General features: G+C 38.2%; 1 protein-coding gene across 2 annotated transcripts; it reads right to left on the bottom strand.

Moving 5' to 3' along the window:
* Positions 1 to 951: 951 nt before the first annotated feature.
* MMADHC (metabolism of cobalamin associated D) lies at positions 952 to 23,529 on the bottom strand. 2 transcript variants are annotated; one of them, XM_059704516.1, is made up of 8 exons: positions 23,389 to 23,527; positions 22,778 to 22,837; positions 16,048 to 16,192; positions 11,612 to 11,829; positions 8,267 to 8,372; positions 7,544 to 7,674; positions 2,359 to 2,445; positions 952 to 1,475 (listed from the first exon to the last, which is right to left on the bottom strand). In XM_059704516.1, exons 2-8 carry the CDS (start codon positions 22,784 to 22,786, stop codon positions 1,281 to 1,283), a joined length of 891 nt encoding a protein of 296 aa, XP_059560499.1. In that variant the 5' UTR covers positions 22,787 to 22,837; positions 23,389 to 23,527; the 3' UTR covers positions 952 to 1,280. The 2 variants fall into 2 exon arrangements, with proteins under 2 accessions (XP_059560499.1, XP_059560500.1); XM_059704517.1 differs by lacking the exon at positions 2,359 to 2,445 and having other exon boundaries at positions 23,389 to 23,529.
* Positions 23,530 to 24,575: the final 1,046 nt, after the last annotated feature.

Below are 24,575 nucleotides of genomic sequence, written 5' to 3'. Positions count from 1 at the left end.
GGCTGGAAAACCTAGCGAGAGAACATGGCAACAGAACCTGGACAGAACCTGGCAACAGAACTTGGCAGGAGAACCTGGATAGAACCTGGCTGGAGAACCTAGCGAGGGAACATGGCTACAGAACCTGGCTGGAGAACCTAGCAAGAGAACATGGACACAGAACTTGGCTAGAGATCCTGGCTAGGCTGCTGATCAACTGAACGCTGTCTCCATGTCATTCCTTCTTTGCCGACTCCGTCCACACCTTTGGGGACCTCTGGACCAGCTGGGGTTGGACCACCCCAGCAGGAGAGCATCTGTTTTTATATACGACAAGATCAAAGCAGATTATAACATCGCAACCTCATCTTTCTAGCCTGTTTTCATTTTAAGGAAGCGTATTTAATGAGTATGGAATTTCATTTAAGTACACTGAAGTAAAATTGCAAATGTGACAAAAATGAAATAATTCATTTGGTAGAAGTTACTTGTTCTCCTGAGATTTGTCTCTATTCCTATTGGCAAAGCCTCACCAATGAAAAGGTGTGATTTTTTAAAAAAGTTCACAATGCTGTAAAAACTAGCTCTGTCACAAATGAGGTATTACTGTAATGTCTCAGTTTGCATCTTTTGTTAAAACTGGAGAGATATGATTTAACAGCTTGAGGCATAGTTTTGTCTCAAAATAATCCACATTTATTTATTACAACCAAGAAGCTAAAGAATTATTCCTTTAGTATATATAAGGATGAGATTCATATGCCTTTATACATGTAGTATTATTCTTATTCTTTTCCTATATGTACATTATTTCAAAGTAATACTCAAGACTGGTATAAGAAAAAAGAAAATTAGGAAAAGTTAAACTAGAATTTTCAATCACATCCATTAAAAAACTACTTTATAAAGATTAATACAATTTCTTAGGAGTCTTAAGCACCACATTTAAAAAATATTGCAATGGAAAAAAAATACCGTAAGCAAATGTATAATTTATTTTTGCAGAAAATAATTAAAATTAAGGTTTTTCCAATAAAGGGGAGCAGTAACAATATATCATACCATAGTTACATGTTATTTACCACATTCTGTACAATGTGGATGTGCTTAACATGTATTCACAGACAATATGAACTTTTGAGATTTAAAAATCACAAATCCTTGTCAATGCTGTAAATTTACAAATGTTGAAATAAATACCTAGAAATAAGTAAATTTTAAAATCTGAAGCCTTTGACAGTGTTTATAGATCAACCCAAATGCTAAGTAGAAATAGTACAGTAAATAAATTGACATTACTACTAGTTTCCACTTAATTTCTTCATAATATGGCTATCTGGTGTTGCATTCGTGAAGATACTTCCTACAACCACGTGGGTACCCCAGAGATTATGACGAATCACTTTACAGCAGCCAAGGTCATCAATAGAGAATCCTAAATGACGATAGCGTTCATCTGTTTCAAAAAGAGTGGTGTTTGTATATGGTCCAAAAAACTGGAGGAAATTTAAAAAATGAAGTATTTTCATTAGCAAGAAAGGCAATGTAGCAATAATTTTTATGCAAACATAAACATGTATCTATTTTAATACTCCAAATATTTTTAAAAAACAAATAATAAAAAGGTCACATGAAACAAATAAACTGCCCTAACACCTCCTCTCCCCCCAATACCTGTGCATTCTGGAAATGTGAAATGAATGATATAGCAAATTTCATGTTATCTAGGACCAAACACATAACATTGCACCACCTTTAAAGATGGAATAAATTTTAGATAATCATCTGTGGTTCATCTTTATCATTTACAAGAAAAGGAAGCTAAAGTCCAGAGTAAGTTCTTCATTTTCAGTCTATACTCTATCTTACTTGACTTAGAGAAGAAACAGTATATATTCCTGAGATTTAAAAAAAAAAAATTACTATTTTAACCAAAAAAACATACCCAGAATTTAAAATGTTACAATGTAATTCAGTTATTTTCAAAATATAACTTTGTGTTAATTTTTAAAATTGTTACTTTTCCAAATATTTCTTTTATCATCCATATTTCCTTACTTCTAAAAATATTTTTTCTTCCTTAAAGAAACTACAGGTAATTTTCAACTAACAAACAATAAACATATCAATTCAATATAAATTAAATAATGAGGATGGAAATAATGGAGAAACCTAAGTATGAGTGATAGGGGTCCCTTCAAGTTGTGAATGCAACTGACTCATAGTTGTACTTTTTTGGGTAAAATTGTGAGGTTTGAAAAAATCTTAAATGATCTATTTTTACCAAGGTTATAGTTATAAAGAATTTCGCAATAATAAAAACCATTTCTACTTCAAGTTACATAACCTGGCTTTCAAACTTTTAATTTAATTACTCACCGCCAAACCAGATGATGGGTCAATAAAGTCAGCCCAATAACCTTCAGCTCGAAGAGCATAGCATATTTCCTTAGCACCATTGATAAACTGCATAGAAAAAGACAAATAATATGCTCAAGATAGCAGGGCTATGGATTTTTATTTATAATAAATTTTTAAAATAAATGTTTTGCTTCAGAGAATTCAGTAAGATTAGTAACAACTTGAAACTAATAAAGTCATAAGATTATTTTCACCAGTCTAAAAGATTAATGGTTCGTTCATATAACATTTTGATTTTTTTCAAGAAGTCTAAATTGTGTATTTTTTTCTAAACTATTTATTTTAGAAACTAATTCTAATCAGTTCTGTGCTATTGATTCCTCAATTTATCATGAACTATAAGCTATAGTTGCTATTTTGAAACACTATGGAAATATTAGAAATAAGCTAAGAAAGGAAAAACAAAATGTTCAAAATAAAAAGATCTGAACCATTAATTTGAATAAACATTAAAATCATATACTTGTTTATGTGCCCTTCAAAAACACATCTATCTCCTCTCAGTCGTGAAATACTTCTGAAAAGGTACATAGAAATAACAGGATAAATGGATACATGGGATAGGATGCTTACTTTTCATTATAAAACCATTTCTTTTGTATAGTGTATCATTATTATATACCATGTACATGTATCACCTAGTCAAAATCTTGGCCTCGCCATCCTAATTCTTATGATTACTTTATTAGCTTTATCAGAAGTCTAACCAGTGGAGAAGTAACAAATATTAGGACCCAGATTAGAATGTTAAAAAAAAAAAAAAAAAAGCACAAAAAATAAGAGACCATAAATGTTTAAAAACAAGGGGATATGCCAGGCCAGTGTGGCCCGGTGGTTGAATGTAGACTCATGAACCAGGAGGTCATGGTTCAATTCCCAGTCAGGGCACATGCTCAGGGTTGCATTCTCTCTCATCATTGATGTTTCTATCTCTCTCCCTCTCCCTTCCTATCCTTGAAATCAATAAAAAAGATTAACTTATTATACCTGTTTTTAAAAAATGGGGTATAGTTCCACTTTCAGCAATAACAGTGATAGGTACCAAACTTGTCATCTGCTGAAAACTATAAAAGTGACAAAAATATATGAGGCAACTATTTTTAGGTCCTGAATAACAGTCAGACAAAACTGTTATCTTTGACAAATGGAGAAAAGATGAGGTGATTCCCCATATTTTTCAGTTTTGTCTGGGTATACCCTCTAGTCATCAGGCAAAGTGGATTCCAAGCAAATAATGGTGTCACTGCACTGAGGAGGTAGTAGAAAACAAGAATTATGGACTGCTGAAGCATATGGAATTTGTGGAATAGGTACTGAAGAGGGAGATAAGCAAACAAGGCTCCAGGTAGTTTGCAGCACAATTGACTGGTCAAGAGCTGAGCTGTGCACGCACATGGTGAGATTCTGGGAGGCCCAGCAGAAAGAACCAACTGAGAGCTGAATGGTGATATCAGGGTGTGTGCAGTGCTACGTAATATGGATTCCTGGCCCACTCAGAGCAAACAGACTTCACTGACTTCAGTTGATATCCTCAAAAGTAAAAACATTAGGAATATGGGCTATATCCTGAGGGCCCAACCCGGATGGCTGCCTGTTTGTATATAGTTTTACTGGAACATGGCCAGGCCCATTTATTTATATACTGTCTATGGTTGCTTTCGCAATACAAGAGTCAAGTTGAATAGTTGGAGCCTTTGGCTCACAAAGCCTAACATATTTACTACCTGGCTCTTTACGGAAAAAGCTTGCTGACCCCTGCTATAGATGTACTAGTATACAACTTAAGCTAACTTATTTTCTCCCAATACTTTCTTGTAAACTAATGAGAAACATTAATACAGTGGGGCCTTGACTTACGAGTGTCCCTCCCGACTAACGAGTTTTTTGAGATACCAGCTGTCTCTCCGCCGATTTTTTGCATTGAGTTGATAGAGTAATTTGAGTTAACGAGCTTCTTAACGAGCTCAGTCTCAGAACGAATTAAACTCGTAAGTCAAGGCCCCACTGTACTGTTCTTTAGATTACCTTCACACTTAATATTTCTATTTATTGCTGTATTTAATTAATCCTCGTAATTCTTAAAAATAGAAAAAACTACTGAATGATGTAGAAAAGTCACTAGAATATATATCACTATCATGCAGAGAGGTGTTATACACAAACTGTAAGAAAAGAAAAAACAATACAATCAAATGTTTGTAATGTTTAACTAAAAGAATCCCATTATTATCACAAAAAGATCCAGTTTAAGTATTTCTCTTAAGATTTCTATTCGTCAATATTGAATACTGACATCTGCTGGAAAAATACATTTAAACCATAAAACATAAAATACCTATTTGGCCAGGAAAATACATGTGGTTCTAAAATAATCACTAACATATCTAAAAATAGAAAAATCTGTTTTTTTTCCCCCCATAAACTAAAAATCACAAGGGGAAGCATATACCATTTCAAAGCCCTGAAATTTATATATACTAGTAAAAGGCTAATATGCTGTCCATCTGACCATCCAACCAGTTGCTATGACATGCACTGACCACCAGAGAGCAGACGCTCAATGCAGGAGCTGCCATGATGTGCAAGGCAGCGCGGACCTGGCACCAACAAAGCAGCACTTGGCTTCCCCCAAGTGGGACACAGGCCCTGCCACCACCCCAGAGCGACAGCCCACCAAATCGCAGCCAATGCTGCCGAGACCCCATGGCACAAAATGCGGCCCACAGCCCAGCCCAGCCTGGAAATAGTGGCTGTGGGCACTGGGTAATGGCATCACATAGCAATGCCCGGCTTCCTTTCCCTAGCAACTAGCCTCCTTGGAGTTTCTTCAGTCGGGAACACGAATTGCTTTATAACCAGGTGCAAACATTTCACACTTTAACCAAATGTGAAGTGTTTTTCCCGTGCCTCATCTTATTTGATCCTCATAGAAGTCCTGGAGTAGGTAGATAGGAGACTCGGTAGAAACCTATTTTATTTTCATTAGCTGGAAAACGGGGATTAAGAAAGTTTAGAAACTTGACCCAACTGAAAAGAAATGGTGGACCTTGAAAATGACTTCAGGTTTTCTCAGTGCACAGAACAGAGTCAAACATTACTGCAGTTAAATATTTTACCCTTTGTTCCCCCTGGATGATCTACAATAATAATCTGATTCATGTTGATATTTACTGCTGTGTTGCTGACAATTACCTAAAAGAGAAGTTGGGGTGCTTCACTGGGCTGGAAAAAGTTCAGCTAAATCAGAAAGCAGGACTAATTAAGCAAGTTTATTGTATATATACAAAAGGCTAAGTTGACTTGCACATGTGTGATACAGATAAAGCTCTTGCTGGTGACAATCGTACACGTGTGTTTTGATCTGTCATTGTTGACCGTGAATTTGGTTGGCACTTCTATTATAGAGAGGGCAAAGAGCAATATTAAAATATTTCTTCTAATTTCCTTTCAATGTGCATGAATCCATGCACCGGGCCACTAGTTGGTTATAAAAAACTGACTTACAACTATAATGGCATTAGTATCAAAAGAGGTTCAGAATCTTTAATTGGTCAAAAAATGCTATACACATAAGAGCTCTCTAGTGACAATAATAAGTATAAATTTAGTAAACATTATCTTGAAATGTAAATAAAAATGTTTATTGAGTTAATGCCTATTTAAATTTCAACTCTCTAAATTCAGATCTCTACAAGTCAGAAATAATGTCTTAATGCCTCTCTGTAATTTCCTTGTTAACTAGCATATAACTTGCTCAGACTGTTGCCTACTGCATGAAATTTATTAACAAAGCTCAACAAGGGACTTTTAAGTACTATGAAGTCATCATTACAAAACACTATTAATGGTGTAAATTATATTTTTACAAATGAAGAGAATCACACATCCAATATATAAAGAAAATGTACAGTAATTCCTAACATTATCCTGCAAGGAAATTAGTAAAGCTAATTTTTTAAACTATAGTTAGCTAAGATTACCCAAGTGAGTTATTCCTAACCATTCATACAGGCACAGGAATATTTCTATCTTTCAGACAAATAAATTGATACAACTCAACAAAAAACCCTCAGAGTAGTAATTACATAATTTTAAAATTTAAGACTTTAAGTCACTTATCATTTCTTGGGTTGGCAAAAATGAAAAGAAATGCTTATATCCAAGGTAAGACAGGGTGAGAGCTTATACACTAAGACGATCTTTTTCGTGGGCAAATTGGCAGCACCTATCAAAATTTAAAATGAGCATACCCCTTAATTTAGCACTTCCTTATTTAGAAATCTAGAGATACAAGTGTGTACATAAAGAATATATGTACAGATATATTCACCGCCTGTAAAAGAAAAAGTTTGGTTTTCAACTTGTAAGTTACTAAAGGAAAATTTTAAGTAACTTAAAAAAAAAGTATGGTTTGCCCATAGGATGTAAATGTAGATTTTACAAAAAATGAAATCTATCTTTGTGTAATGTTATAGAAAGTTAAAACATATCTTCAGACTAAAAGCAAAAGACATGATTATTGCACTGGACACAGTTACCGTTTACTCCTTGAAGAAGGCTGGGGTAATTTTCATTGTTTATTTTACATGCTTTAGAGCAGTGGTTCTCAACCTTCCTAATGCCGCGACCCTTTAATACAGTTCCTCATGTTGTGGTGACCCCCAACCATAAAATTATTTTCGTTGCTACTTCATAACTAATTTTGCTACTGTTATGAATCGTCATGTAAGTATCTGATATGCAGGATGTATTTTCATTGTTCGTGACCCACAGGTGAGAACTGCTGCTTTAGAGAGAGGGAGAGAGAGAGAGAGAGAGAGAGAGAGAGAGAGAGATGGAAGGAGAAAGGAAGGTCAGACAGAGGGAGAGATGGGTATGAAGAGTGTATTTTATTTTTTCACCCTATTTTCCAAATGTCCTAAAACAAAACTAAATTCAAAAGAATTAAGGAAAGTATTAGAATCTTAGTAGTTCAAAATTGTGGCATTGATATTCTTAGAAAAAATGTAAGCTCTTTAGTAATGAAATAAGTTAGCAGAGAATTAATAAAGCCTAGAAAAGACACCCAGCATTTTAAAACATTGGTTCATTCCTACTTAAATAAAATCATAAAATTAAATTGTCACCAACTAAAAGAAATTACCTTTTCTAAGAGCATTTCTCTTTCATTTTCTACCTCCTCACTCCACACAGTCATATCATTTTTAGTTTTCTGTGTTACAGTCAGAATCATTAGTTTGTTGGTGGCCATTTCTGGAAACAGTGATTGAAAATCTATAAATAAAATAAGAAAAAAATTCCAAGAAGAAAATAATTTGGTTTTAAAAAAGAGAATCAGTACATAAAAACACTTCTTTAGAAAGATGATTAAGTTAAAATTATTGTGGTACCAACTCAGGTTTATAAATGCATATTATTTTTTAAAAGGATGACAAATTTGATTTTGTTTCACTTCTGCTCTGGTTGGATGAACTGAAATATTAATGACAACAATTCTGAAGGGTTACATATTATGGTCTTATAATTTTTTTAAAAAGTTTGTTATTAAGATTTTTCTTATGATTATGTATCAGCTCATGTAACTCTAGCTGTAATAATCACAGAGGAGTGAAATGACTTTAGGGAAAAACTACAGGGGAAAAGTTATTAAAAATTCTACTATGCCTAAACAATGGCATGAGGTCAGATGGCAGGGTACATCTGAAAGCCTCTATCTTGGACATGTAATCATTTTCTTCTAGACATGGTAAAATATTAAGTAAAACAAAATATTACAATTCCTACGGAGCACATTATTCAATACATTAAAAAATTAGTACCATTATCAAATATACATTAGTGAAAAATGCATAGAAGCACAACATACCTCTTCGTAGCAATTCTGGGCATGTTTGGATTGCACATTCCACTTTGGCACTTTCAAAGTATGTTTCTGCATTGTTAACTTCTTGTTCAACAGGTGCATCATTACTCTAGGGGGAAAAGAAATATAAGTAAACAAAATCTAGAATTCAAATAAAATATCTTGCCTGTTATGAACTTGTCTTCCCTAGAAAGTTTTTTTTATAATCCTAATCTAACTATTGGTGGGTAGTAGTTTTTTTCTGATACACTCAAACTTTTCTCTATGATGAATACAGGATCTGAAAAATCTAAAACAAACAAAAAACCGAAATAAAAAACCAAGAATGTATAAATATACTGATATAATGAGACTTGATATGAATAGAAGTTGGCTAAGAAGTTAACTAAAATACCGTAATTGTGCTCATTATATTTTGGTGATATCTAATTATCTTTTCTTTTCTTTCATTCTGTAATCTTTAAAATGGGGATAACAACACTAACTTACAAAATAAGATGACTAAATATGCAGCCTCTCCTATAGAAAGAGCTTAGAGACTTTTATTCAACTGAAATTTACTGGGCATCTACTATACATAAGACACTGACAAGCACAGGCACTACAAAGGTAAAAAGTCCAGTCTTTACTATTAGGTATATCAGAACTAGTAGAAGAAAAATGGCATGAACAAATAAATGCAATCCAATAAGAAAAATGCTAGAGTTATGAAGAAAGTTTTCTAGCATTATAGATAGGGAAGAAACTTGCTTTGCTGAGAGAAATCAGAAAAAAATTGAAATCATCATATTTGAGCTAAATTTTAATTGATGTGCATGTTTGACAGCTAAAAAAATAGGTGCCAATATAGGTTAGAAATTCAGGAGGAAAAGAGTCCAGCAAGAGGTAATAATAGTGGTAAAGGCATTCAATGGTCAAAAAGAATGGTGTATTTAAAAAAATTAAAAGCATGCTGTAACTGAGGTACAGAGAAAGTAGAAAGTAGAGGGAGGTAAGGTGGGAATAAGGGTCAAAATTGTGGAAGGCCATATTTATACATTACGAAATTCTGACTTTGTAAGAAATGAGGAATAACCAGGTAAGATAAAAAGCTAATGGTAGTATTACTTTGGAAGATGTATGGTATTGAGAAGCAGGTATAGCCTAGTAAAAGCCAACGTATTAATCACTTACTGCTTTACATACACTTTCACATATAATCCTCATAACTTTCTGGGCCTGAGATTATTATTATCATTACTTTAAAAATCTTTATTGTTGAAAATAATACATAAGTCCCTTTCTCCCCTGCCCTTGACCTCTTCTAGCCCATCCCCGCCCTGGCCTGAGATTATTATCCCCATTTTAATAGAGACAGAGGCCATGAAAGGTAAGTCATTTTCTCATTAAGTAAATGACAGAGCTAACCTCTGAACCTAGATTTATCCTTTCTCCATAGTCCATCATATTATATGCCTCTAAGAATCTAGGTAAGATAAGGTAGCCTGGAACTCTGGCAATATTAGTGAAAAGTCAAAGGGCACAAATAATATAAAAGCTACTTGAAGAGATAAAAGCAATGAGATTTCATTACTATTTATGGAGGTATGATGGAGAGAGGAGTCAAGGTTGGCAGTATAATTTTTATCTTGGGACAGTATGAGGATAGCTAAGTCATTTATACTCCAGAAATATGAAAGAACAGGTTTTGAGAGAAAATAGAACTAATTCAGTACTAGACATGCAAAGTCTGGGACTTGTGAGATATCCAAAGATGTTTGATGGGCAGATAGAAAAATAGACTCAGAAATGGTAGAAATACTAAGTTAGAATTTATAAAAACACCACCTGAGAAAGGAAGCCAAGGGAATAAGTGACCAGGAATTAATTTAAAAGAAAAGATGGAGAACAGAAATGTCTGGGAAATATCATGTGATTGGTAGATAGAGGAGGAGCCAAGAGGACTGAGAAGGAATTATTTGAGATAAAAAATCAGGGGAGTTCAGCTGTATCCCAGTATTAGGTTATCCTATATAATAAAGAGGTAATATGCAAATTGACCATCGTGCCATCACACAAGACGGCCACCCCCATGTGGTCACAAGATGGCCAACAGGGGAGGGCAGTTGTGGGTGACCAGGCCTGCAGGGGAAGGCACTTGGGGGCGACCAGGCCTGCAGGAGAGAGCAGTTGTGGGCGATTGGACTGGCAGGAGAGAAGTTAGGCATTGATCAGGCTGGCAGGGGAGTGGTTAGGGGTGATCAGGCTGGCAGGAAGAAGCTGTTAGGGGAAATCAGGCAGGCAGGCAGGACAGTGAGCGGTTGGGAGCCAGCAGTCCCGGATTGTGAGAGGGATGTCCCACAGGGATCGGGCCTAAACAGGCAGTCGGACATTCCCTGAGGGGTCCCAGATTGGAGAGGGTGCAGTCTAGGCTGAGGGACAAACCCCTCCCCCACAATAATCCATAATAACTGTAAGGGGTTGTTGCTTTTAATAACATGGTATTAACAAGAACCTAGCCTGAAACTATGTAGAAATGTGAAAAATGACAAGAATCAGGGGTTTGACAGAAACTCTGAATAGCACATAGCTTTCCACTTGATTGGCAATGAAGCAATATTAGTTTAAAAACTCACTTAAAGCCCTAACTGGTTTGGCTCAGTGGATAGAGCGTCGGCCTGCGGACTGAAGGGTCCCAGGTTTGATTCTGGTCAAGGGCATGTACCTTGGTTGCAGGCACATCCCCAGTGGGGAGTGTGCAGGAGGCAGCTGATCGATGTTTCTCTCTCATCAATGTTTCTAGCTCTCTATCCCTCTCCCTTCTCTCTGTAAAAAATCAATAAAATATATTTAAAAAAAAAAAACTCACTTAAAAACATTCATTTATGCAATAGCAGTTTAAACATTCATTAAAAAGAACCCTCAAAATTTGTATTTAAAATAACACAAGCCCATTGTAAGTTTTCCTGTTTAGATTACTGCATCTGAAGAATTTCAGAGATCTCAAAATTTTCTTAAGTTTTTAAATAGCTAAAGGATTATAGCAGGAATTTAGTCCATATACAAATAATTACAATTTATAAAAGTGAAAAACAGAAATCTAAATTTTCAGTAATATAGAAATAATCAAATTATCTTTATTTGATGAAATAAGCAGTTATCAAAAGACAGTTCTGAAGATTTAATTACCTAAAAAGACTATAATCTAACGTAAAATACATAGGACAATGCCAACTTTCAAAAATCTATATATGTTGTTTTTGTATATACTGGAATTACATATTTTTCTTTTACTTTTTCAAAAAAAGTACTGTTTATGGAAATTAATATAGCATTATAAAAACAGAATATATGATATTAACAATTTACCTGAAATTCATTCACATATTGTGCCATCACAAACTCATGTCTTTCACTTGATAAAGGTTCTGCTAAAACATCAGGCAAAGTTTTATGAACCTGGCTTTTCTTCTGTAACACGGTCCCATTGAGATGACAATCAAAACCTATGTTCCCAGGAAGCTGAAATCTCTGGTCCTGAGGCCCAAATGGTCCCATTATTTCATCCGGCCATATTGTTCGAGAGCCTGAAAAGAAACAACATAATGATTCATTTTTTCCTTAGTGATAAAGTATACTGGGAGACTGAAAGAATGAATTCTTTTTAGAATTGGGTATTTTTTACCTAAATGATAAGACTTTTGAAATTTGCTTTCCTATGTGAATATAGTTTCGTGTTATTTCCAAATTGCTAATCAAAGCAACCAGTTGTCAGCTCCCAAGCAAGTCCATTATTAGGAAATTTAATAAAAGTACTGTAGTCCATATTATTTAATGCTTGATAATTATGAAAAAGAATATAGTAAATCTTTACTGATACCAAAGTCCAAGATACATTACCTTAAGAGAAAAAGCTAAGTCAAAGAATAGTATTTTAAAATCTTTTATTTATGTTTTTAAAAAGGGGGGGGGGGTGGTCTAAAATGAAACATCCTATCCTATAAAGAGGTAATATGCAAATTGACCCTCACACCCTTGCATCACAAGATGGCTGCCCCCACAATGTCACAAGATGGCTGGTAGAGGAGGGTAGTTGGGGGGACCAGGCCTGCAGAGGAGGCAGATGGGGGGGCGATTGGGCCGGCAGGGGAGCAGTTAGGCATCAATCAGGCTGGCAGGGGAACGGTTAGGGGGTGATTAGGTTGGTAGGCAGAAGGGTTAGGGGCAATCAGGCAGGCGAGTGGTTAGGAGCCAGCAGTCCCAGATTGTGAGAGGGATGTCCAACTGCTGGTTTAGGCTCATTCCCGCAGGGATCGGGCCTAAACCAGCAGTCGGACATCCCCGAGAGGTCCCAGATTGGAGAGGGTGCAGGCTGGGCTGAGAGACAGCCTCCCCTCCCCTCCGCCCCCCCAGTGCATGAATTTCGTGCACCAGGCCTCTAGTACTGAACATAACAGGGGTTACCCTAGGGGAGGGGCATGAAGCTTTGTTAATGATGAGCTGGAAAAATCTTTTATGAATCATGTGACATAATGCTGTTTACCCAGCCGAATGAGTTAACATGGATTAAATACTTACAGAAGGAGAGAAACAGTGCTTCATTCACTTTTTAAAAATATCCTAACTTGTGAAAATTTCAACAGAACCTACAGAGAACCTAGACACAGAACCTAGAGACAGAAGAACTTCGCTAGAGAGAACATGTCAAAAGATCCTGGACAGAAACTGGAGACAGAACCTAGAGACAGAACCTAGCGAGAGAACATGGCAAAAGATCCTGGACAGAAACTGGCCACAGAACCTAGAGACAGAACCTGGCAACAGAACCTGGTTGGAGAACCTAGACAGAACCTGGCTGAAGAACCCAGCTACAGAATCTGGTGACCGAACCTGGCTGGGGAACCTGGCTGGAGAACCTAGCAAGAGAACATGGACACAGAACCTGGCTATAGAACCTACAGAACTTGGCAATAGAACCAGCAAGAGAACCCAACCATGTTGATCAACTGAACGCTCCCTCTGTGTCATTCCTTCTTCGCCGACTCCGTCCACACCTTTGGGGGCCCCTGGACCTGCTGTTTATGCCTTTGACTGCCATTGAAATCTGAAGGGAGCACAGGAGTACAGTGCCATGGTCTTTTCATGAAAAACAAAATCATGAAAAATTTCAGGGCCACAAACCCATGGCTATAAATCTTAAGTAACAGACTGGGGCAGACCTGAAATAATCCCTGGGAATACACTTTTTCTATTATGGTTCTTATTCTGTTATTATTGTGAAGAAGATAAGAACTGATTCACAAATACCCCAAAGTTTGCATATAAATAAATTCTGATGCCTTACCACAAAAAAGAAAAAAAAAGAAAATTTCAAAAAGATCCAGGAAAGAATAAAGTAGAAAACTAAACAAAGAAATTCTCAAGTAGGAGTTTTGTTTTACAGAAAGGGATGATTGCCGAAGACATCAGGTGGCAATAAAAACATTTTTTAATACTCTGTCCAAACTGAGTGACTAAAAATGGCCAAAGAAATATGACTGCTGCATCATTAGATTGTGTCATCATATTCATCTTCTAGAACTATGACAAACATCCATCAATCATAAAACTCTTCCCTCTTGAATCTAGACAATGTCTCATAATTCTTAACCCCAAACACTCTAGCCTAATATTCCTTAAACTTTTAAGAAGTATTTAAGAATTATCAGTGTCTTGGCCAGGTGGCTCAGTTGGTTGGAGCATTGTCCCATACACCAAAGGGTTTCAGGATCCATTCAATAAGGCACATACCTAGGTTGTGGGTTCAGTCCCAGGTTGGGGAGCTTACAAGAGGCAGCTGATTGATGTTTCTCTCTCTTTCTCTCTCTAAAAATCAATAAAAATATATCCTCAGGTGAAGGAAAAAGAAGGTAAAAATGTCAAAAAAAATCATCGGAGATCTTATAAAACTGTAGATTCTGATTTATTAAGTCTGGAGTGGGGCTCAAGATTCTTTATTTCTATCAAGTTTCCAGATGATATTGATGCTATTAGTCTGAAGACCATTGTGAGTAATAAGGCTGACACACACTAATAATTAACTGAAGTCAGTTCAAAAGCAAAAATCTATCAGCTATTTTTTAATAAGATGGGTTTTAAAGACTATTCAGATCTAACAGTCTCTTGAAAAAAAAAAATCCCATGTTAATAGTGGATTTGAGCATAATTTCATGTTGACTGGTCATTTAGTTTTTTTCTTCCAGGAATAGTCTGTTCATATACTTTTTAAAAAATTGTTTGGTTTCTCTCTTCTTGTTCCACCAACCAAAGAACTTATATACTTAAATGAATAGCCCATGGACACGGGCAATAGGGTAGTGAAGTCACGGGGTGGGGGTGGGGGGGCTTAGGGGGGCGGAGAGGGGGTAGGTAGGGGCTGGGAGAAGGGGGGAAAGGGGGAAAATGGGAGATATCTGTAATACTAGTAACAATAAAGAGTATATTAAAAATAATAAAGATAAATTTAAAATAAATTATAATAGGATTTTCACTGAATTTGGATTATAATCTGTAAAAATAAAAACAAAATTTATATCATAACATGCGAAAAAAATTGTCTGATTTCCTACTGTCTTTTTCCTATTAGTCTATGAAATATATTTTTTTATATATTCAGGATACAAACCCCTGAATGTCAAATCTTTCATTTATGATACATACATGTTTAGCCTTCCAAAGATATAAGTTGGAGTAATTAGAGATGGAGTATAAAACTGGGGCAAGAACACCTGGGGCATGCTCAAGTAAACTTAAATTACACAGTAAGTAATGTGTTGCAAGAAAAAAAGGATTCCAAGACCAATTCCTTTAGGACATTACATTACATTACATTAAGTTCCTAAGAGCCCTCAATATTTTAGTGTGCATTATAAGTCTCCAATATAGGACTGTGGCATAGAACACTTCTGAAATTTACCTAATCACATAAATTTAAAAAAAAATTTTTTTAGAACCAGAAAATTTTTCATAGGTTGGGGACTGGAACTGCTACTGAAAGTAGTGGGAGGTAACCAAGGTTTATTAAGGAATTGACAGAATTAAAATGTTTTAGAATGATTAATAATGTGCAAGATGGATTAGATGAAGCAGAATTTGTAGAGGATAAGTTACTGATTCAATAAACACATATATAAAAAGTGCCAGCTATTTAAAAAATTCAGCAAAGAATGGTAAAAATTGGTAAGTGTAATAGCATTAAAAGATTTGTTTCAGAGAGGGCTGTATGTTTTTGAAGAAAGAAACTAATCTATAGATATAAAAGCCTAAGCGACCGTCGCAACAGAAACAACTGAACGGACGACTGAACAGGCTGTGTGGGGTGACCAGGCTGGCAGGGGGGTTAGTGAGGGATGACCAAACAACTGAGTAGCAAGCTGCGTGGGGCAACCAAGCTGGCGGGGTGTGTGTGTGGGGGAGGGGCAGTTAGGGGTGACCAGGCAGGCAGGCAAGCAGTTAGAAGACAGTGGTCCCGGATTGTGAGAGGGTGCAGGCTGGGCTGAGGGGGACCCCCCCCTCACCCCGTGCACGAATTTCATGCACCAGGCCTCTAGTGTTTAAGAAAGTAAGTTTTAGAAACCAATATTCTTTTTTTTTTTAAATGTTGTAGCTTTTGGATATAAATATTTAGGCAGAACTTTGGGTCTATATTCAATGGTATAAGCTTAACTTTAGAAAATTTGTAAAACCTCAAGAAGAAATATTATAGGAAACACAACTAAAAATGTTTTGAAACAATTATAAGGAAAGCAATAATAATGTTTACTTACATATATCGGGAGGTGCAGTGGCCACATGAGACTCATCAGAACCTGAGGATCCTGCAGTTGAAAAGGCTTTGGGATTGACAACCCTTTTAATTAAAGAGTAAAATCCTGGGAGATAGGAAACCAGTCTGGCTCTGTTACAGAGCACCTAAAAATGACACAAAATTTTAAATTATTTTTTCTGGATATAAATGTTATACTTTGACAACCTCTGGCAAATCACACTGCAATATATCTTTTAAAACCTACATTTATTCTTTTCATATAAAAAGCATTATGTATATTTATAATTTTAAAAATAAACATGAATATTAAAACAGGTAGTAAGTTACTTTTCCAATAAAGACCAGAATTAACACATTGCGTACCGCATAGAAATCTCTAAGACATACGCCAGGGACCACACGTTTTTGGGCAAACTGCACGTTATTTAAATCATCATAATGCACTTTAAGTGTTGTTTTTCAATAATTATAACATTCTTATTTACAAAAACAATTAAACAATTAAAGTTCCTAGTACTTTTTTAACGTATGGTACTGCGTAAAACATTTTCCTCTATGAAAAGGGACCAAACAAAATTTACATAAGTATCTAGATTTGCTCATTTTTCCATGGGCGTGAAAAATGAGAACACTCGTGAGTGGTCCTTAACAGATGGCGCGCGAAACACGAGAAAACTCCTGAGCGGTACGAAATGTGTTAAGAGTGCTACACTAGTGCCGGGGTCGAGCCCCAGCAGGTCCAGGGGTCCCCAAAGGTGTGGACGGAGTCGGCGAAGAAGGAATGACACGGAGACAGCGTTCAGTTGATCAGCAGCCTAGCCAGGATCTCAAGCCCGGATCTCCAGAGAGGCTCTGCTTCGGATCTCCAGCGAGGTTCTGTAGCCATGTTCCCTCGCTAGGTTCTCCAGCCAGGTTCTGTCCAGGCTCTCCAGTCAGGTTCAGTGTCCAGGTTCCAGTCAGGTTCTCCTGCCAATCTCTGTAGTCAGGTTCAGTCCAGGATCCCTTGCCATGTTCTCCCGCTAGGCTCTGTCTCTAGGCTCCGAGGCCAGTCCCTCTCCAGGATCCTCCGGCATGCTCTCTCCAGCGAAGTTCTTCTGTCTCTAAGCTCCGTGTAGGTTCTGTCTTCTTGATTCTGTTCTAAGTTCTGAGTTCTGAATGTTTCTGTCTTGTTACAACTGTATTTATACCAGTTGATTCAATCCTATCAATCTCTATTACAAAGGTTAGGGTGTTTCTTATCTCCATTCCAGGGAGAAAAGATTATGTAGTTTAAGCATGATTGTTTGTAGTTAAAGGGATTAATTACCCGCCTGGCACTTAGTTGAGGGGTTTTATTCCCTCCCTAACTTCAGGGGAAAATCCCTACCTGGGGATTCAACCTTTCTCGGAGAGGTGACTTTGGTTAAAACACAGCGCCAAGAAGGTGAGCAAACATATTAAGAAAAGAATGCCATATATGCCAGGTCCCTTGAAACAGCAAGGATGGACTGGCTCCCGGCACACTAGAGAGAATGGAACCTCTAAAAATTGCACTAAAAAGGTAGCCCAAGTAGTTCCAAGTAGTAAGATTCTTCTATTCTCAAAACATGGAACTTTCAATACCTTTCCTTAGATCAAAACCTGTTTATTTTCTAACCCTTGTCTTCTTTTACTGCTATAAATTGTGCCAATTATCTCCCATGCCATCTTTCCTCTTGGTTTTATGGCAATGTCCACTTTCTCCCATTTTAGCACTTACTTTTGTGGTACATTTTTTGATCCTAAGTTCATTTCCTTGACTCTGAGGTGTTACAATGAATGACTGTGTAAATGCATAAACTTTTAGTAAAATACTTGAGTCAGAATAATTTAATGCAGGGGTTGGGAAACTATAGCCAAATACAGTCTGCTGTTTGTTTTGATAAAGCAAGTTTTATTGTTAACAGTAACACCCACTTATATGGCTACTTTCGAAATAGCAGAATTAAATACAGTTGCACAGACACTTTATGGCCCACAAAGCCTAAAATATTTACTATCTAGCCCTTTACAGTAAAACATTAAAAAATTGCCAACTCTTAGTTTAGTGGAAAAGAATAAAAACAAATATGTCATCTGTAAAATTCTATTTAAATATTTGAATAATTAAGAAATCCTTGAAGGAGAAGAAAAAGTTTCAGGGAGGGTATATTAGGTGTTGTAGAAATTTGCTAGGGAAAGTGGAATTTCAATGAGCGACTTTCAGGAACAAAGGTATGAAGCTGTAAAAGATATATTCAAAGAGTGACAAGTTCAGTGAGGGAGGATATAGGGGAGTGTAGTAAGAAACAGTCTTGAAAGTTGACTTGTGGGCAACTATAAAAGGCTCTGTGTTTGGCACAGATAGTAAAGGGCTTGTTATATCAAGGTAATAAATCAGAATTTTGTCCTGTAGGCAGGGAATGGAGTAAACTGATAAAAATATGGATATCTTAAGGTATGCACCATTAAGGGCAGCACAGAAAATGGACTGGAGTGGGGTTAGAGAGGTGGTATGAAATAGTGCTAGCTCTAGCCCATTTGACACTTTACTCGTTCTTTTTCCCTTTCACCTAGTATTCTGAAATCCAACCCATGTGTTCTTTCTGACTTTATTTCTTACCATAAGTACAAGACATCAGAACTGATCTTATTCTGACAGCATTTATTACTAATTTTACCCTCTCTTCCCTTACTTCACTCTTTAGTCACATAAAAATATCTACCTCACATTTTCCGTATTTCTTTGCCTTCTTTTAGACTGTCAAGAGTTTTTATGCTAAAATGTCCTTTTCCCTCACATTCTAAGCCTTAAATATTCCAACTCTTAAAGACCTGGAATACAACCTTCTCTCTGAGTCTCCTAAGTGCAAGGCATGTCTCCAAAGCATTCAGTCTACCTGAAAATTTAAGCACTCCCTTGTGTCTGTATTCAATCTGCCCAAGGAGGCAAAAGTGGTAATTATTATGTTTTTTTTACCTACTAGAAAAACTAGAGACTTTTGGGTGTTTCTATAATACTCTAAATTTACCTTTACAATTGAGGACATTTAACACATTGAATATGCCTCAGAATCTAAAATACAATTAAAAAATGTAAACATTAAAAATATTTGAGCAAAGCCTCAAAATAAGAAGCTTAATAAGAGATTAGCTGAAAGAGGCAATATTAAATAGCAATCAATAGTGTTAGTTGCCCTAACCGGTTTGGCTCAGTGGATAGAGCATCGGCATGCGGACTCAAGGGTCCCGGGTTCGATTCTGGTCAAGGGCATATACCTTGGTTACGGGCACATCTCCAGTGGGGAGTGTGCAGGAGGCAGCTGATAGATGTTTCTCTCTCATCGATGTTTCTAGCTCTCTATCCCTCTCCCTTCCTCTCTGTAAAAAATCAATAAAATATATTTTAAAAAAATAGTGTTAGTTACTTTGGGCCAGGTCCTTGTACTAAGTGCTTCAAACAATTTCATTTCAGGAAGCTTATTTCTGAAGTTGCCTAATATTATTAACAATTATTTTAGCCTCTTAGTACCAAGGCCACTAGACTCTATTTTGATTTTTCTTCATGGTAAAACTTTTAACAAAAGTTATATAATGAAATGTGAGTTTTGTTCCTATTCTAAGAAAATCTAATCACCAAGTTTCATTTTATTTGCAAAATAAACCAGCATTTAATTTGTCCACTGAAATAGATAGCTCACAATAGTACTAAGTTAGTTTCAAATTTTTCCCTTTAACCTATATGGCTCTCAAATCTTTTATTGTTGAAGTGAAATATTTTGTGGGAATTTGACAGATTTTATGACATTGGGTCAACTAATGAACATGATTACAAGTAGCAGCCAATAAAATAGCCCCCAAATTAGGATAGCCAGCTTATTTTAGTTTGAGGATAAGTATGTATTTTATACATGACTAAATTCAAACAAACCCAGGACTCTAAACTTGGGAAGATGACAAGCTATTAAGATTCAAGTTTAAAACCCTTTTAGCATATAAATAGAAACAGTCTTTTAGGCCAGGGGTCCTCAAACTTTTTAAGCAGGGGGCCAGTTCACTGTCCCTCAGACCATTGGAGGGCCGGACTATATTTAAAAAAAAACAAAAAAACTATGAACAAATTCCTATGCACACTGCACGTATCTCATTTTGAAGTAAAAAAACAAAACGGGAACAAATACAATATTTGTATTTGCATGTGGCCCGCGGGCCGTAGTTTGAGGACCCCTGTTTTGGGCACTTCTTAGGCCTAAGTTCTGTGAGGAGAAAAACGGTCTATACCAAAGACTGAAAACTGGTCATCTATGAAACATACCCATATGCATCCACAGACATTTTTGTGTGGTCCACAGTGTTACACAAGAAATTTGAATTAAGTGTCAACATTGAGAAACTGTGAGATTTCATACAAAAGGTGCAGATTTTTGGCTGTTCTTGAAGATCTGGCAGCACTGGATTCAGATTCCCGGAAGGCAATAGTTAGCAACAAATGCTGTGGCTAAGGAAGACTGCTCTCTTTATATCAGAAGTAGACATTTCAGTTTGTCAAACTCCCCACCAATGCCTCTTAATTTACCTGTCTTCCTACTGAAGCATGGGCATTTTTGATCCTTGCTATGTACGCTAAGAAATGGTTGGAGACACACATATCTGCATATTTTATTAGTAACATCCTTTCAGTGTTTACAATGCATATAAACACCAAATTTAAAAGTACATTTGAGCCCTAACCGGTTTGGCTCAGTGGATAGAGCGTCGGCCTGCGGACTAAAGGGTCCCAGGTTCGATTCCCGTCAAGGGCATGTACCTTGGTTGCAGGCACATCCCCAGTGGGGGGCGTGCAGGAGGCAGCTGATCGATCTCTCTCGTCTATGTTTCTAGCTCTCTGTCCCTCTCCCTTCTTCTCTGTGAAAAATCAATAAAATATTAAAAAGTACATGAATATTAAAATTAACTTTATATGACCTTCTTTCTAACAATAAGAGGATTTACAAAGTAGCTTTCAAATTATTTACCCTACTGAACTAATTTATAAAGCCAGGTCAAATACTAGCATTCTACAGTGGGGCCTTGACTTACAAGTGTCCCAACTAACGAGTTTTTTGAGATACCAGCTGTCTCTTGGCCATTGAGTTGACAGAGTAATTTGAGTTAACGAGCTCCTTAAGAAGCTCGGTCTCGGAATGAATTAAACTGGTAAGTCAAGGCCCCACTATTCTAATTAATGTCCACCACGTGCTGCTTTACAATGTTCCCCTCCTGTGGTTATGGCGAGGTAAAAATTCATCTTATGTGGCCAAGACTATAACCTGTCCCTATAGTCACATCATTAGACTCCCGCTTAATACATCAGGTTCGATTACAGAAACACTACCCTGGGTAACTGTTGCCATACTAATCTCCCTCACACACCACTCTAAATCAGCATGATTTAAAAAATGATGTCTAAATTACTGTTTGGCATTCAAGGCTCTCTATTATTTGATCAGAAGTCTACAATCTACTTATTTCCCAGTAACTTTATCTACCTATCTTATACTCGGGAAGGCAAAACTAACTTGTTGATTTCTGAAAGGCAGAATGCCTTTGAATGTACGTACTCCTGTTCTTCCCACTTAAACCTTAGATTCTCTGGGTCCCATTCTTCCACAAAACTCAAACGCTTCTCAGACTAAGTGATCCCAGGTCCCCACTTTCTCTTCTCCGCAAAGCTGAATCCACACTGCACCGACCTGTGTGTAGCTTTAAAAAAGTCACTTCCCACTTTTATTGCTGCTGTTTTCCTTTCTATGTCACGTCCCCCACTGTATGAGCTCCTTACGCTAGGGCGTGTCCGATTTATAACTGGGCGGTGACAGCCAATAAATACCTCTGGTCTCTGTGAATACTATCTCTTGCTTTCATTTTGTTGCATTTGGAAGGTTACTTGCTGTACGAAAACTGCTAACAAAACATCCCGTTTGGCTCACAAAGAATTTAAAAACAGCTTAAAAACAGATTCGAAGTATTTGACTGAAATAATACATTTAAAAAATATATAGTGAAAGGATGCTGGCCCTGCATGTATTTCTAAACCTGAGTGTGTAGGAACAAGAACTAGTGCCCCAGGATGAAAAGGATGCGCTCCAGCTGCGCCCCGGCTTCCCCGGGCACTGTCCACACACGAATCGGCGACTTCCTACCGTTTCTGTCTGGTGGCACACAAAGCTAATCAAAATACTGAAGCACGCACAGTATTTTGCCGATCTGACCACAAACACAGATATAAGTTTGACTCCCTCACACGGAATGGCTGCCGTGCTGGCTGCTGTCATGTTTGATCTGACAATCTCGCAGTGGTTCTCAACCTTCTGGCCCTTTAAATACAGTTCGTCATGTTATGACCCAACCATAAAATCATTTTCGTTGCTACTTCATAACTGTAATGTTGCTACTGTTATGGATCGTAATGTAAATATCTGATATGCAGGATGGTCTTAGGCGACCCCTGTGAAAGGGTCGTTCGACCGCCAAAGGGGTCGCGACCCACAGGTTGAGAACCGCTGAAGGGAAGGCGGTCAGTGCCCGGCTAGCCAGGGATCGCCCGCTTGAAAATCCCTGCGGCACCGGAGGGATTTACCGGCTGGAACACTGGATGTCCCCGACACCCTCCCAAACCCGGCCTCCACCTTCTAAGGGGCTCCCACACTAGCACTGGACGAAGCTGCCCCTTGCGAGGCTCCTTTACTCACATTGGCCATTTCCGGCGGAGAGAGCAGACGTAGAGGATCCTCCCTTCCGTGCAGCTACTCCTGGGAAAGGACAGAACGACAGGCGGTGACGGATTCGGCTTTAACAGAGACTCCGAAACGGCGCTCTCTCCTCCCGGGTGTCCCTGGATCACCGCAGGGCCAACGTCAGGGTTCGGTCCATCCAAGGAGGCCGAGTAACTTTATGTACCTATTGGTTCGGCACGGCCCGCCCGGCCCAGACCCCAGCCAGCCCCCGCCCCCGCCCCCCGCCCCCCGCCCCCCGCCCGGGAGGCCCGCGGCTCGGGGCCCTCGGGGTGCGCCCGCAGTAAACAACTCGGGCCAGACCCGGGCCGCAGTGGGGAGCCTGCGCCCAGGACTGGTCCCGAGGGTCGAAGGAGGCATTTAGCACAGGTCAGGGCGGCCCCCCAACAGCTCCAAACAAAGGTTCGAGCTGAACGGGAAGAGTGAGGAGGCGAAAAAGTCTGAAGCCAGAGTGACAAGACAAAATGGGGACAGAGACGTGGCCCGGTGGGAATAGGAGCAACACCCAGAGCTGTGGCCCGAAGACGGGCGCACTTGGAGGGGCTATCGCGAGCGGAAACCACCCATACCTGTCACCACCGCCGCCTCCAGCTGTCCCAGACCCCGACTCTTCCCGCCGCGAAGATGGCGGCGGTCACGGCAGCTGGGTTGCGCCTGCGCGGACAGTGCTAGGCGGAGGAAGTTGCTTCCGAGCCTATCGATGGAGAGGCTTGTCGACGCGACACTGCGCACGCGCACAGGAAGCTTACGCAGAGCCGGCCTTCCATTGGCTAGTCCGGGCCAACAATGTGGGAGGGGAAAAGGTGGGAGAGTGACGTGAGGAATGGTCAGGAGGGCCCCGCCCTGCCCCTCTCCCCCCTTCCCCCTCCCCCCTCCCGACCTGGGTTAGGCGTTCATTTCATTTTGTTCATCAATTTACTGATCCAGTTCATAGATTGCCCTCACCCCAGGATTTTCTTACTGCCCCCGGTAAATACAGTCTTCTGTTCTTTGTATCTACTTTATTATTCACGACTCACTGTTTTTGAGCATAGGGCATTTAAGGTTTTTCTTTGCCCATCAGCCTTTAGGCTCAAAATATATTTTAGTTAATTACAATTAAAATTAACTTTTATTTATTAATTTAATTTTTATCTATGTTATTTTGTAATTAACCGAAATCCATACTTTATTCATACTGATATTTCTGTTGGGTCATATTGGACAAGTTAGTCTCTTTATGCTTTTTGTTTCCTTACTTTTTAAAAAAATATGTATTTTTATTGATTCAGAGAGGAATGGAGAGGGAGAGAGAGATAGAATCATCAATGATGAGAGGGAATCATTGATTGGCTGCCTCCTGCACGTCCCCCTCCCCCCCTCACTGGAGATGGAGTCCTCAACCAGGCATATACCCTTGACTAGAATCGAATCTGGGACCCCTCAGTCCGCAGGCAGACGCTCCATCCATTGAGCCAAACCAGCCAGGGCTCCCTTACTTTTATAAAATAAATTTTTTTTTTTTTATTGATTTCAGAGAGGAAGAGAGAAGGAGATAGACACAGGAATGATGAGAAAGAATCATTGATCAGCTGCTTCCTGCACACCCCCTTCTGGGGATGGAGCCCTCAACCTGGGCATATGCTCTGACGGGAATCAAGCCATGACCTCCTGGTTCATAGGTTGATGCTCAACCTCTGAGCCTTGCCAGCTGGGCTCATTACTTCTAAAGCAGGTAGAATAATAGTGCCCACCTCATAGACTGTTAGTGAAGATT

This window comes from Myotis daubentonii, chromosome 7 (genome assembly GCF_963259705.1).
Source record: "Myotis daubentonii chromosome 7, mMyoDau2.1, whole genome shotgun sequence".
Lineage (NCBI taxonomy): Eukaryota > Metazoa > Chordata > Mammalia > Chiroptera > Vespertilionidae > Myotis > Myotis daubentonii.
The sequence above is the reverse complement of the archived record's forward strand: the minus strand, read 5'-3'. Positions and strand labels throughout refer to the sequence as shown.